The 16,499-nt window shown below is 42.2% G+C and overlaps 2 protein-coding genes across 2 annotated transcripts; both read left to right on the top strand.

Annotated features, from left to right (window-relative positions):
• The first annotated feature begins 4,212 nt into the window (after nt 1–4,212).
• LOC116417339 lies at nt 4,213–7,148 on the top strand. The gene is made up of 3 exons (XM_031930059.1): nt 4,213–5,424; nt 5,559–5,657; nt 6,984–7,148. The coding sequence occupies exons 1-3, from the start codon at nt 4,213–4,215 to the stop codon at nt 7,146–7,148; spliced, it is 1,476 nt and encodes a 491-aa protein (XP_031785919.1).
• Nucleotides 7,149–9,541: 2,393 nt separating this feature from the next.
• Nucleotides 9,542–10,885, top strand: LOC116417340 (uncharacterized protein F54H12.2-like). Its single transcript, XM_031930060.1, has one exon. It carries the CDS (start codon nt 9,542–9,544, stop codon nt 10,883–10,885), a length of 1,344 nt encoding a protein of 447 aa, XP_031785920.1.
• The last annotated feature ends 5,614 nt before the right edge of the window (nt 10,886–16,499 follow it).

The raw sequence follows: 16,499 nt of genomic DNA on the forward strand, positions 1-16,499 counted from the left end.
ACTATTCGTGAAATTGCTCGTCTGTATCGCTTGATATTTCGTGGAAATCATTTGGCTGTAAGCACAGCGGCCGAATTAATTTTACTACGTGATCTACATCAGATGGTTCCTTTGCAGTGTTTAATGACTGAATACGACGAATATGTTGGTAAGTACTCAACTTTGTAATATTATTTTTTTAAATCAACACATTTCTTATAAAATATGTTTTATAGCGCGCGAAAATCTTCTAAGGGAAATGCGCGATGACAACGATCATGGCGATGAAGAAGATAGGCAAATTTATACCGTTTTGTCCTCGACTGATGACAGCGACGGCGACACTATACGTCGATGGGTACCATTGCGATCTGCAAAACGTAGATTGTCTTACGATTTGGACTATGGCGACGGTGACGATGACGGCGCTGGTACGAGTGTACCGCGATCACGCCAATGTGTATCGGATCCATCAGCGCTTGTGCCATATACCGACGAGGACACAGCTACAAGTGCGTGTGCAACCTCTGTTCCCGCGACACAGCGTTTAAACGACGGTCATCAAGTAGAAATTTTGAGCGGATTTACGATGCTTGAAAGTAGCGGAGAGTGATTCTGATTTCATGCCGTCGTCGCCTATAGGACCTCCGCAGGCGTGTTTGACCCCACGTGCTGATAACGAGAATGACGAGTCGTGTTCGGAAGAAGATTTTTTTTCGTCTCCAGATGTCGAAGCTTCTAATCGGGCTATTATCGGACGATCATATCCGAGAAGTGATTTGGTACGTGTGATTCATCGTAATTATGTTGTGCCGAACGACGCTGTGCAGTGTGCTATCGATGCACGATCAGTATCTGAAAGCAGTGACAAAGATGATGAACCTGCCAATAGCACAGCTACAGCAGCAGCAGCAGCAGTCTCTACAAACAATGCTCAGCGCGCAGCAATACAAAACTTTTACTCGCGGCCCGTCCCAGTGGCCGAGCGTTCTTATCATCAGATCGTCGATCGCGCCCGAATGACGTATCATCGGTACGATGAAAGAGATGCTTTTGACAATAGGATAAATGAGCGTAAGTTTAATCTTTATTTCTGATATTTTATAGTTAAATTTTTAATTTACAACATATTTTTTCATTTTTTTTTTTTAAAGAAAAGTTATAAGAGTCGAAAATGGCACCGATTCCATAGAGCGGTTCAACGCGTCAAATTTAGATGTTTATATTGATCATATATGCAAAGTGCGTAGAGCCCAAGAGTTGCGATGGTTGTATACACACGCCGAAGACGAAAATTCTCCTCTGTATACGGCGCAGGACATTGTAGATTTACTGGGTCGTGTTCATGAAAGTTTTAATGGACCGCCAGAAGAATGAATTCAAAAGAAAACATGTGTGTTTTTAAAAATAAATAAAAATAATGGCTATATAAAATAATAGACTTGTTTTTTTTTTTTTTGTAAATCTATTATTGCAGCAGCCTGTAGTGCCTCGATATCGCCGGAGTTTCAAATGCAGAACCATGTCGACGATTTCGACTCATCCGAAAGTGTCATAAATACTGCTGTAAACACGCCAACACAGATAGGCGGGGGATCAGAGGTACGTCGTCGGCTTCGTCGTCAAAGTAGCGATAATGACAGCTCTACCACCCGAAACAGCAGTGGCAGCATATATCGCAGCTGCAGCAGCAGCAGCCGTAGCAGCAGCGGCACCCGTAGTAGCAGCAGCAGCAGCAGCAGCCGGAGTAGTAGTGGTGAGCGTAGTATACAATGCGACAGTAGTGTGCATCATGAGGAAAGTGCGCGCATAGCGGTGACGAGCAACGTGTACACAGCGATAATGATAGCGTCGAGAGTAGCGTTAGAGAAAACGATAATAATATGGGAATTCAAGACCCAGGTGTTCGATTTGCCATCATAGAAGAGCGTAATCACTATGTACGTAGATTTCGTGTAAATGGTGTGCGAATAGTCATGCGTGTGTTAGAGACTATGCCTGAAAATTTGGATCCTATTTTGTGGCTTGAGTTAGTAATGAGCGATATTCACGCGTATTTAGTTTCAATTGGCAGTAGTAATTTGATAGGCGTTACGATAAATAGTCAAAATTTCGCGCGCGGTTCAGCTGGTATTTCCCTACGGCCAGTCGCAAATTTTTTCGTGGATGATTTATGGATGCTTGTCAGCGGAGTAACGCAGAGCAATGAAAATTTCGAAATAGACGATAATTTTTCTATTGAAGCTACGTACGTGGAGGTGCCGCTTGGGGCTGGACGAAAGAAAAGTTTTGGTATAAATATGCTGGGTCAACGGTCTTTAATTTCCATCATTCGAAACTCTAATAATTAGTGCTTGCCGCGAGCATTAGTTGTTGGTATGGCTTTTGTTAACTTAAAAGAAGACGCGACTGACACAACGAAAAAAGCATGGACTGCAATACGTGACAGTCGTCGCGCCTTACAAAAGGAGCGCGCGTTAGAGTTAACTGCTGCAGCTGGCGTTACAATATCGCCGGCTGGGTGTGGGTTTCGCGAAATTCAAAAATTTCAATACTATTATGCGCGAAAGAATATAGCGATAGTCGTCTACGATAGTCAAACTTTTGGTTCTGGGGAGGCTCCTTTTTTCGACGGTCGCCTTATGTTATACAATCTTCTATCACCGAAAGTCGTTAATATTTGTCACGATGCAGCCGTGCATCATTTTGATACAATTTTGAATTTAACGGGTGCTGCTAAAAGTAAATTTTTTTGCGACCGTTGTAATAAAAAGTATCACTACGTTGATCGACACGTGTGTAACTCGATATGCCCGCGTTGTTTTGTTACACCTAGTTGTAGCAAAGACGACATTCAGCGGATTAAGTGCAACGACTGCTTTAGAAGTTTTTTCGGAAACACTTGTTTTCAGAATCATAAAACGGTGGGGGCGTATAAATAGCGAAATAAGAAAATTTGCGATTTGTTGAAAATATGTCAAACATGTCAGAAACGCGTACACATACATCGTGGAAAGCATGAATGTGGTATTTTATTTTGTAAAATTTGTCGGTCACGGCACTCTACAAACGCCGCGTATTACATGCAGATTGTGCGCGCTCCAAAACAGCTAAAAGAATCTAAAAAGTACCTTTACGTGTTTTACGATTTTGAAACACAACAAGATACGCTGTATAAAATGCGAGCGGATACGCGTTTGCATACTCCAAATCTATGCGTTGTTCAACATTTGTGTACGGACTGTCTGACACGCGCCGATGATATGAAAATACGTTGCGACACCTGCGGTATACGCGAACACATCTTTCGAGAAAACGCCATAAAGCATTTCATTGAATTATACGTTCGTGAAAAATCGGTGTTTGAGCGTATTATATGCATCGCGCACAATGCTAGTGGTTTCGATGCCCAGTTTAGTTTGAAGTATTTAGTCGAAGAGTGTGAAAATGCCAATCCTCGTGTCGTGCTCAATGGAAAAAATATCGTTTTGCTACAATGTGGCCGTACCAAATTTATTGACAGTCTAAATTATTTTCACATGCGCTTAAGTTTATTGCCCGAAACTTTTGGTCTGCCACCGTGCGCGAAAAAGGGCTATTTCCCGCATTTGTTTAATATCCCCGAGAATGAAAATTACGTCGGCCCTCTACCCGATGAAAGATTTTACGCGCCAGATTCTATGTCTGTCAAAGAGCGACAAGCGTTCTACGCGTGGTATAACAACGAAACTCGGCGTGATTATGTTTTCGATTTTCAAAAAGAAATAGTAGAATACTGCCGTATGGATGTGGAGATTTTGCGACGCGCCTGTGTTGCTTTTCGAGAGATATTTCTGAATGTGGGTAAAATTTGCCCATTCGTTGAAGAAACTACTATAGCAAGTGCTTGCTCGCTTGTGTACAGAACATTTCTTATGCGATAAGACTATAGGTATTATACCTGCTAGCGGTTATCGCCGCGGTGACAAACATTCTCAAAAATCTATAGAGTGGTTGGTTCAGTGCGAACGCGAGTGTGGTCGAGAAATCATTCACGCGGGGCGCGCTCGAGAGTTTCGATTACCCGAGGGTTTTCTAGTGGACGTATTTTTACCACCTTTAAATAGAGAGCATAAAGGCACAGTATACGAGTACGAGGGTTGTTACACGCACGGCTGCCCGAAATGTTTTGATAAAGCGCGTGAGAAATCGCTGGCTTATGGTCGCACCTTTAACGCCGCATACGAAAACACAATGTCTAAATTGCAAAAAATGTGCGATTGTGGCTACGACATTCGTAGTATATGGGAATGCGAGTTTGACGAGGTGAAATTGAGAAACCAAGAGATCGCCTCCTACGTGAAAAATAATCCTCTAATGAGTCGAATAACTTTAAATCCGCGAGATGCATTTTTTGGAGGGCGAACAGAAAACATAATACCTTTTTACAAAGTCAAAGACGGCGAGAAAATCAAATATACAGACATTTGTTCGCTGTACCCGTACATCTGTAAGCGTGGAAAATTCCCAATCGCTCATCCGCGTATTTTCGTAGGTGAAGAGTGTCGCGAATTGATTGGCGATGATTACAACAATCTTGACGGTGTCGAGGGCTTGGTCAAGTGCAGAGTTTTACCGCCGCGAAATTTGTATATGCCGCTGCTGCCTGTTAAAATGCACGGTCGCCTCCTCTTTGCGCTATGTCACTCTTGTTGCGCCGAGGCGCGCACCGAAGATTGTCATCACGAGCAAATAGCGGATCGTGAGTTTACCGGTACTTGGGTGGCGGACGAGCTGCGCAAAGCCGTTGAGCTCGGTTATCGCATAAGCGAGATATACATCATTTGGCAGTACGACACGATGCGCTTCGATGGTACGAAAGGTGGGCTCTTTGCGCAGTATGTAAATCTATTTTTGAAGATAAAACAAGAAGCCTCCGACTGGCCCAGCTGGTGTATCAACGAAAATGCGAAAGCGCGGTATTTAGCCGAGTACGAGCGCGATGAGGGTATCGTTCTAGATCGTGAAAAAATTAAGAAAAATCCTGGATTACGGGCTGTTGTCAAACTTTGTTTAAATAGCTTATGGAGTAAATTCGGTCAGCGCACAAATATGAAACAAACCACCGTTGTCAAATCACGCAAAAATTTGTTGAATCTTTTATTTACTACCGATAAGGAGGTTTTCGACATCTTACCTATCAATGATGATATTCTGTATGTAAATTGGCAATTCAGAGAAGAAGCTATAACATCGAAACTCTATACGAATGTCGTCATAGCAGCGTACATAATGGCGCAGGCACGCCTTGAACTGTATGGTTACTTGGAAAAACTCGGATCGCGCCTACTATACTGCGATACAGACTCGTGCATTTTTGTGAAAAATGAAAACGACCCGGCCGAATATGAGTCGCCAATAGGTAATCTCTTAGGTACTATGACGGATGAGTTAAGACGTTATGGCGTGGGTACATAGAAACCATGATGTCTGCAGCGCCGAAATTTTACGCTTTTCGGGTAATCACACCGGGCGCTGGTACCACTATAGAATGTTGTAAATTCAAAGGTATACGTCTAAATTACAATAATTCGTTAAAGATAAATTTTGACAGCATAAAATCTCTAATTGACGATGAATTTGGTGAAAATGCCGACAAAAGCGACAACGACACCGTCAAGGACAAGCGTACAATTAAGGTACACTTTTCAACAATCAGGCGCGCACTTAGTCACGAGGTTGTGACTCGCGACGAGTTCAAAACTTGTAGCGTTGTTCTTAAAAAAAGACGATCTGGGTCGAAAAACTGTTCTCTTCCTTTTTGTTATAAAAAATAACTAATCCATTGTAAAATATTTCTACATCTCAATAAATATGATTGAAAATAAAAGAAAAACCTTACCTTGATGTATTCTTATCTATACTGTAAAAGTAAAAAAATAAATATATTTACCATTACCCATCACTCCAAAAATCAGCTTATTACCGCGGCGGCCGATCATCAGCTGATCACACCGCGTGTAGTAGGCTAGAGAGCAGCGGTCGCGTCGTTTCAGCTTATCTTGCACCCACCCGCCCGGGAAAACAGCTGATAACGAGGCACGCGATGAGCTGACTGTGACGTGCCTCGACTGCGCCGCCGCGGGGATCGTCGATAATAAAACAGGTGGATGGTTGTTTGTTTTTGTCAGTAACAAAGATGAATATTCGTTGGAAGCATCCGTTCACATGCATTATATCAGGCCCAACGATGTGTGGAAAAACCGTATTCGTAAAACGGTTTCTCGCTAATCTGCCTGAAATGTGCTACGTGCACTTTAATCGCGTATTATTTTACTATGGCGAATGGCAAGATACGAGTACAAGTATAGGAACGAATTCAAAATACCCGGTAATTTGAATATAGAGTTTCGGGAAGGATTGCCACAGCCAAGCGACTATTCTAACGATAACGATAAGAAAAAATTACTAATTTTAGACGACTTGATGCGTGAATCTTCTAACAGTGTAGTACTCGATTTATTTGTACGTGACGGTTATCACAAAAACATATCCACTATATATATATATATATATGTCAGAATCTTTTTTACAAAGGTGCAAATCAGCGTGATTTGTCTCTCAATTCGAATTACATCGTTCTGTTCAAGAATCCTCGCGACCGTGCGCAAATCCAGTAACTAGCGCGACAAGTTTATCCCGAAGACTCGAAATTTCTGCAATTTCTGTAGTCGCCCCCATAGCTATCTACTCTTGTATCTAAAACAGGATACGCCGGACGACTTTCGATTTCGAGCATGTGTTTTTCCTGACGATCAGCTGCAATACGCGTACGTGCCTCGTTGAGGCAAATCGACTCGACGATAGATGCAGGGTGCGTTCCACAACATTATTTAATGTGCCGATTGTAACGAAACTAAAGCAGTTTCTCTGTGACGATGGCCGTACGAACATCCTGCAACAGCAGCACCGATCCACGTATTGTTTGTGGTAAACATTTTTCAAAAAAACACGTTGCACTTTAGAACGCCCTCTGTCACGCCAACGCAAAGCAGCGCGATGCCTTGATACGGACCGCTGATAAACAGCTCATCAAGTGTATCTGCGAGTGCGCGCTCAACGTCTTACACGGAACAGTCGAGATAAAGGAGTGCGAAAAACATCGTCTAAAAAGCACAAACGCGTCTTGAGAAAATTGATCAAATCACCAACCGCCGCTCGGGGTAAGGTAGCCGCCGCCGCCACCGCTGGTACTTGGAAACGTCGAAAACGCACTATAATTCAGAGCGGTGGTTTTTTGTTCTTACCACTGCTTCTCGAATCGCTCATCAGCACGATTTTTTCAAAAATTTTACACTAACATGGAGCACGCCAGAAAAATGATTGTTGTATCGGAGACGATGACCGAGCGTTTACAAAACACCGCCCAGCTTACGACTGTTCAGCAGCAGCAGCAGCAGCAGCACGCGAAAGCAGCACCACCAACAACCGAAGGCAGTGTACAAACGCCTGGGGATAACTTATCACGACTAGACGCGGAAATGCATGAGATTCTTAATTCAAAAAAATTTATCAGTGAAGAAGAAAAGTGTATAAACTACTTGCAAGCACTGCGACGATTTCTGTTCTTCAAGAAAAGCGAACAACTCGAAGAGCCTCGCGATGAGAATCTCGCGACACAGCTGTCGGAAGAAACTATTATCGAAAGTGTGCCAAAAGTTCATCAGAAAAAAGCACGCTTGCTGCTTAAACACTGGCAGGCTAACGAGTCCGATCGGCTCAAATGGAACAACACGGGTGGCGTTATCATAGACGGTAGTCTCGTGCCTCAATCGAATATAGCAGACTTACTGAGCGATATATTGATAAAGCCAAAAAAAGATACCCAGTAAGATCCGCCCGTTGGACAATTTCAATTTGCAAAGTTTATCGCCAGCTCCGAAACGCCGAATGAATTCGTCGGGAATACGCACGTTTCAAAAATGATTAGACAAATATCGGCTCGAATAAAGGTGGCGAAGTGCAAAAGTACGGATACAGTAGCCACGTCACCGCCGCCGAGTAAAGTCAGACACGAGCCGCGGCCGCCAAGACGATCGGATCGTGAAAAAAGATGGTTAAATCTACCGGTATGAAGTTTGAGAAACAGTATTATGATCCCGGATACGAGGCCGGTTAAGCCGGTACTCGAAATCTCCTCCGTGTCAATACTCGAGGCAAATCTTTAACCGATAAAGAAAAGAATCGCATCTACGAGTGGCTGAGCAACCAGGACACGTACACACTTGGCTCGTACAGCTTGGTCTATTTTCCCGATAACGCGCAACTTGTTTCAGCACGCATCTGTGCCGCGAAATAAGACTGACAGGACATTGGCAAGTGGGTCAAGCCGAAATCAACGTGCCGCGCACCGTTATGCACATTCAAGAACCCGAGGCGTACTACACTTTTAAACTTGGCAGTGAGACCAGCAAAGACGGCGATCAGTACTACAATTTTCCTCATGGAATATACGAAACTGTGGATCAACTGGCCGAAGAATTGAACAAAGTACGAGATTTTCGCAAGCATCAAATACTTGCACCGACTGAATTTCAGAAAGGCTACTACACCTTGAGACGTACTTCTAAATGTAAATATCCTCATTATACAACCTTTAATGAAAAAATTCGACGCTTATTTGGATTCGAAGATGCCTTGCACAGACAAACGGGCGCTTTTGTAACATCGAATTTGGGTGTAAGCAATAACGTGGGTAGCAGACCTGCCTCTTTGGCACGCTCTGTGCCCGATCAGCTTTACGTCTATACAGACATATGCACACCGTACACGGTCGGCGATATGCGAGGAGCACTTTTGCGCATAGTCGCTTTTGAAAACTCAAAGTACAAATTCGGCACGTACATGGTTAAACAGTTTGCACCGATCCATTACATTCCACTACTGCAGTACTCTTTCCAAAATATCGTTATCGATATAAGAGATCAGCACGGTGAAAAAATACCATTCGAGTACGGGACACTTACGGTTACGCTTCACTTTAAGCGTAATCTGTAGGCATAAAAATGAGTCATTATATTCATTACTACAACGACCAAGTCGGTGGCGGCGCCGGTGTAAAATCTGTATACACCGGAGCAACTTACCAATGAGGTTCAGGTATTGGAAGCTTTCTGGACTCGATTTTTCGTCGAATAGCATCTTATCTCGCGCGCGGTGCCAGAGCGGTCGGCAAAAAAGCTGTTCGCGCGGGCCTGAATGTAATCGACGACGTCGCCAATAACGGTGCTAATTTCAAAGAAGCCCTCAGCGGTCGACTGAAAGAGTCGGGTAAAAATTTGAAAAGAAAAGCAGAAAACAAGCATGATCAAATGATGATGAGCGGCAACGGCTATATAGGTCCTGTTGCCAAGCGCAAACGGCAGTCGAAGAAGAGCCGTGCAATGGTACGCAACGTGCGTCGCAAGGCAAAATCAAAAAAGCGAGTAAGCAAAAAACCAAGCAAGAAATTAGAGCGCAAAAAGAAGAGAAAGAGGCGGAGCAAGAGTGTGACCGATATTTTCGGTCCTAAAAATTCATAACAATGGCGTATCTACACGCGTGCAGCGGCGAGGGAATGAAGAGCGAGCTAGATCTCTTTATTCTTCCTCTCACTCAAACATCCATCGAAAGTAGCGCTTATCTCTACTACAAACCCATTTCGTCGCTCAGCGACGATAGTGACTCACCCTTGGAATTTTTAATTCCAAGTTCAACCGATCACTACATCGATCTAGCGCACACCATGTTGCACCTGACCGTTCAAATACTACCAGCTAGTGATACACCCAGCGAAAATCTCAAAGTTTGCCCTGTGAATAACTTTATACACTCAATGTTTGATCAGATTGACATATTTTTCAATCAAAAGTTAGTTTCACCGCCAAACAATGCGTATCGGTATAGAGCCTACATAGAAACGCTGCTAAATTATGCGGCACCTGCTATGCGCTCTCATCTCAGGTCTGCTTTGTGGAGCATCGACACCGCCGATGCCATGGATGCAGCGCCAAATTTAGATCGTAAGGCTGATGGTGCGAATCAAGGTCTCATTAACAGACTGTTCTTTACAGCTGGTGGCAAGGCCGTCGACATGATCGGACATTTGCATTGTGACGTTTTTAATCAACCGAAATTCCTGATCAACGGTGTAGACGTGAGAGTAAGATTGGTCCGTAGCAAAGACGCCTTTTGTCTCATGGACTGGTCCGACAACGGAAAATTTTCGGTGCACATCAAGGAGGCCACACTGATCGTGCGTCGTGCCAAGATAAGCCCGGGTATTTTACTAGCGCACGCGAACGCTCTTGCTAAAACAACAGCCAAATACCCCTTAACAAGGACCGAAGTCAAGTCGTTTACGCTACACAGCGGTATACTCGGCGACACCCTGGACAACGTTATACTAGGACATCTACCCAAAAGGATCATCCTGGGCTTTGTTAAAAGTAAAGCCTTCAACGACAATAGAAAGCTCAACCCTTTCAATTTTCAACACTTTAACATAAACTTTATTTCGCTCTACGTGGACAGCGTTCAAGTCCCCAGTAGGCCGTTGCAGCCACGTTTTACCGGTGACCATAAGCTATACGTAGACGCTTATCATACGCTTTTTTCCGGCACAGGTATACATTACCTAAACGAGTGTCTCGATATCGATCGTCTCAGTTATCCCAACGGATTTTGCCTGTTTGCTTTCGATCTGACACCGGATTTGTCAGCGCATTTTACCAGCCATTGGAATCTGGTTCGCTCGGGGTCTCTACGCGTTGAGGTTCGTTTCGCCGAAGCTCTAACGGAAACGCTAAACTGCATTGTTTACGAAGAGTTTGACAACGTGCTCGAAATCGGCTCGAATAGACAAATTATAACGGACTTTAATTCCTAAAGTGGCTGGGTGGTGGGAGAAAGAAAAAAAAGGTATGAGTTCTGACGCTGTATATCGTCGACTCAGTTGATCGACGTCGGCAGCAGCAGCACCCGATACATTCACCATGGATTACGATTACGTGATAGAACTTCAGGGCTTCAGGGACAAAGAAGACAAGTTTTCGCCCAAAGAAGTGGCTGTAGTTTCTCTGCAAGGACACGTCATTTCTCATAGGGTTATTTTGCCACCGCACGAATTTACCGAGTTACCCTGCTCCTTGAGGATCCCCAACGACTATGCAGCGGCGCGACATTTTGGCATACACTGGTGTACGAGGGCGATATAACACTACGCAAATTAAACTATCACCTGTATAACCTTGCTAGAACGGCTAAAAGAATATATGTCAAGGGCCTTGAGAAAGCACGATATGTCCAATCTATAACGACGCGCAACGTCGAGAATCTCGATGATTACACGACAGCTGGATTCGGTGAACTGCAGAGACGCTTTAAATGCCCGCAGGTCTGCAGCTACCATGGCAGTCAGGCAGACACCTATAAAAGATCGTACTGTGCACTCTTGAGAGCACACATACTACAAAAGTGGATCCATTCACACGTGCCCAGTGAAATATTGGAAAAAATACAAGAGAACTGCCACCGATGTGTTTTATCAAGCTATTCAAAAGCCTATGTGGTCTCGAAGAGGTAACACTGTACAGTTTCGAGAAAGGGACGTGGTGGACAAAATCGACAGCGACGAAGACACCTGCGGCAGCGACGACGACGAATACGCGAGTAACGACACCGATTCATCTACAATAAAAAATGAATACGGCCGAGATTATGAGAGCCCTAGAAGGCTTAAAAGCCCGGACAATCGGGGTTTACGCTGCAGATCGGATACCGCGGGTGCTGATGACACCAGCAGCAATAGTGTGTAACACCGATGATCACACTAAGCCAGGAACACACTGGGTAGCTATTTACATTGACAAAAATAGATTGGGCACGTATTTCGACAGTTATGGCCTGCCACCGGTATCAAGACATCATATAGAACGCCTACGTAAGAACTGTAAATATTTTCGCTGGAATACAAAAACTCTCCAAAGCATCGACTCGATTTGCTGCGGACAATACACTATTTGTTTTTATATCACATGTGTTGCGGTACGAGACTCGGGACATTTTGTCGCTTATTCTCACAAGACACTGGGCAAAACGATACCCTTGTCGTCAAATTTTATAAAAAAATTCGCAATAAACTTAAATATAAAAATGTAAGCGAGCGTCTACATTTGCCGATGAGCGTTCTCTAGGCTCAGGACCATGTAATCAAGCGTGTACCTCTAGATTAAGATGTGTTTGATGTATTTGTAATCTTGAATAAAGAAAAATATTGAACGTAATATAAATGTGTTCTCATTCTACCTACGCACATGTATTCCTTTATCAAGCAGTAACGAATTTTGCTTTTCTAAACAGACGAATGTCGTCCGTCGTACTTTTCTCTGATGAAAAGATTTATTTTTTATTTTTAACGGCCAGTTTGTAACGTCCTTACGCCGTATTTTCAACAACCGTATAACTGTTGGACTACGAAAGGGTAGTTGGGAAAATTGTATTAAAGAGATGACGGCGGTCGCGAGATTTCATAGTAGCATCGAGACTCTCTGACTGTGCACTTGTACGCTATAACAACTTTTTTTTTACAAGTGAGATAGTACCATGAATTTTTTTTTGTGCTTCACCATGGCGAACTGTCAAACACCTGGCAAACGTAGTCCGACTGCTGAATTTCCAAATCTACTGCTGTCGACGACCTACGCGCTCAACAAATCCAACTCAAAGAGAGTCTGCATCGGTCTGGAGTACAGTGAAGGGTACTATCATCACGTTATTAAACTCGTAAGTAACGGGACAATGTACAACAACATAACTCTTGACGAAAACAGCTGGACTCTTTTGAAAGATCAGTTTGACGCTATAACAGCTTATTTGAACAATTCTTATTCGTTTTATCACGAATTTGGACACTCTGTTAAGATCTATCTTACAAATCACGACTTAAACTTTTCAACCGCATACGGCATCACGTCAATCACAATCGACGAAAGGCCTAAAAACACACAGCTAAGCGAAGAAGACAAAGGAGGAGAAATCGGTCAGCCGGTTTTTAAAAAAATGAAAACATCCAGCCCATCGCGTATAGTCGTGCAACACCCAGCATTCGAAGGACTCCGTCTACATAGTTCACTGGCCGATCAACATTTGGATGTTTTGAAAACTCTAGTCGGTAAGGTAAACCGCACCTACGACTACGTTCTCGAATATTTGAATACTGCTCTGGAAGTCGAAGAACCACGAAACATCAAGAACATTTTGACAGATTTCAAGGAATTCAAACAGTTTTATTCGAGACATAACATCGCTATAGAAGGCTTTGTACTGGATAAAATGGTAGACGATAACAACGACAATTTTAAAGAGCAATATTTGAGAATTGTATTATCCGAAATCCTCGTGTCCGGTTTACCGTTCATCGCAAAAGATGTACTAAATTATGTAAAATTTGCCTAAAAATTTAACCTCTTGCGTACACCATGTATATACTTTCCTGAATAAACTTTTAATACATTAAAAAAAAACATTTTATTATTATTCACCATCACATCTTTCCTTATTTATACCGCAACAATTATTAAAGATCCTTATTCGGCAATCAGCCAATGCGCAAGATGGGTGTATGCGCAGGAAAATTAGCGTTAGCGCGCTCGAATGACCGTGGGGTAAAAAAATACTGTTATAGAGAGTGTTATAAAAAACGACACACTAAACTAGAAACATTTCGTAGAACCAACAGAACAGATAATTTAAACGAGAGATTCGTCTTTGACAATCAATGTTTACCTATCTGGAGATCGTAACGTTTTTCCCTCTGTTTCCAACTATTATTTTACCGCTATAAATAGCGCCCGATAAGCGTCGCGTCTCACTTGGAGACGACTAGGCAACCACGATGGGTCAGGAGCACAGCGCAAAAAAGATCGGCTATAAGCCACTCATCGATGATAAGGAAAACCAAAAGAAGGAAGCAAAAAACGCCTTCAAATCAATTACAGAAAAATACTCTACAAATACCGGATCTATACCCGAAAAAAGGGTTATAAAAAATTATAATTTATATTTCATAGAAACCATCGGCCCTTTTCAGGGCCACAAAAACATCCATACGTATAGAACAAATGCACACACATGAAAGTGGAGAGCGCAAATATAGCGCTTCTACACCATGTCAGCCTCAAGTAAGAACATATCTGTTGCATTATTTAATGTCCACTTAGCAAAAGGTACACCTTATCTGCCCCTCGAAAAATCAAAAATGACCTACGCCATAACAGCCCCCCAGGCCGAGAGCCAGGCCGAGAGAGAGATAACGAGATAAAGGGAGATGTACGCTATACCGGCCTAGGCCCCGAAGCCGAGGGGAGAGGGAAAATCAATAACGCCTGTCTCGCTATATGGCCCTTCTTACTACTAACCTAAACTTCTGGCGTAGGTTTTCTTGCATAGCAAGTTTTCCCTACGCCACAGGGCATGTCCCTGGATGAATACGGAAGCAGTGGGCTCTCAAATACTGTAAAAGCCGAATTTCACTTAAAAACAGTCCAATGCTTCTCCGGGAGAGGGGATTAAGATCCAAGCATCCTCACAGAAAGGTGGTAGGGATTTTCCCGTACACACCCGTACAGGGTATACGAGTTGGAACACCAGAATAAAAAAAAAAACATTAATATGATGAAAATATATTAAATTTGTACCTCTTGCGCCGCGAAAAAAAGATCAAAAGCGCAGCAGCTCTCACGACAACGACAGCACGCGTGCGTAAATCCCGACACTTACGATCTCTGCCTCTATACAAGAGGTGAAAAACTCGCGCGCGCAGTTAAAAGTTCCACTATACTCCGGGAAATCGTCGTATATGTGGTAAAGCGCAGTGGCACATCGCGCGGGTATAGAATGAAGGTAATAAATGAAGGAAGCCGATCGGCTTGAGTTTCTCTCTCTCTCTCTCTCTCTCTCTCTCTCTCTCTCTCTCTCTCTTTCTCGTTCAAGGATAATATACGCATGCGTGCACGCGTCGTGTGCGGAAAAAGGGCAGGTGCTGCTCTGGGCTCTGGTACACAAATCCTTATCGGACATATCGGTTGCCGGGCGGAGAAGATAGAGCGAGGCATCACAGCTTGTGCGCAACAGCAGCAGAAATCTGTCAAGGATCGTATGGGGGTATGCGCGTATGGGTATGTGGTGTATGAGACAAAGAGCTGTATCGGGAGGGGAAAAAAACCTGCTATTATCGGCGCTAAATCGCGGCTGCGAGGTGCTTGATAATGCTCGCACTAAAGATTCATTTTTTGCGAACTGCGGGACGTTTTGAATTTGAAATGAAAATTTTGCCAACGTAAATTTATCAGACATATCAATAATTAGCATGACGTTTTGAATTCAATATGATAAAAATATATTAAATTTGATCCGTATACATACGTCAAAGGTGCCATCACAAAATAGCTGAGTACATTGAGATCTTCCTAAAAAAACCTTTTACAAGGTAAACATGTAGGCAAGTATATTTGTCTCTAATATTTCCCATAATTAATTCTCTAAAAAGTCTGTGTCCATATTTTAGGTATTCATTTATTTTCGTTCCAATAATTATAGAATTCGACAATGAAATATAATAATAAAAAATACGCTTGTTATAGAATGAATATGAATTCTATAATTATTGGAACGAAAATAAATGAATACCTAAAATATGGGCACAGACTTTTTAGAGAATTAATTATGGGAAATATTAGAGACAAATATACTTGCCTACATGTTTACCTTGTAAAAGGTTTTTTTAGGAAGATTTCACAACTTTTGAAAAGTATTAAACTATTAATAAAGGGAAAAGTAATGAAAATACAAATTTTTTTAATACAATGTTTCAAGACGTTTCGAAACATATTCTTGATATTTTCATAAAACTGAACTTGTACTTCAACAAAATATTTGTAAAAAGAAGTAAAATTAGAAGATTTGTATAATTAATAATTCGTTAATTAAAAATTTATTTTAAGGTGAAGGTGATATTGATAGTACTGAAGTATGAAACAACGGTATAACAGAAAAATTATACCTGTCAAAATTTCAAAAGATTTTTTAAGGAAGATTTCAGAACTTAAATTTTCTAATTCCCAGTGATTTCTTCTAAAAATAATAAGTAGGCATCTTTTGCTCCACGAGGCCATGGTCTTTGTTTAATATACATATCGTTTATTTCAAACCAATGGTTATTCTGACGTACCACATTAGTGTAATGTCCTGTTTCGAAAGAATTACCGTGATGACAAATGCAATTAATAACTTTATATTTTTTTTTATTGATTCGAAGCACAGCTCTAGGTATATCTTTCATTCTGAAATTTGTTATTTTGAATGTCGTTTGATCGTCAACGGAAAACAATAGTAGTTGTAAAATTATAATTGTATTTTTTACGTGAACGGTAGTTTTTTGTAATCTTTTGCATGCGCAGTAATTGCTGCACTTCCCTTCGTTTTTCCAATTATCTATATTATAA

This window comes from Nasonia vitripennis, assembly GCF_009193385.2.
Source record: "Nasonia vitripennis strain AsymCx chromosome 4 unlocalized genomic scaffold, Nvit_psr_1.1 chr4_random0007, whole genome shotgun sequence".
Taxonomy (NCBI): domain Eukaryota; kingdom Metazoa; phylum Arthropoda; class Insecta; order Hymenoptera; family Pteromalidae; genus Nasonia; species Nasonia vitripennis.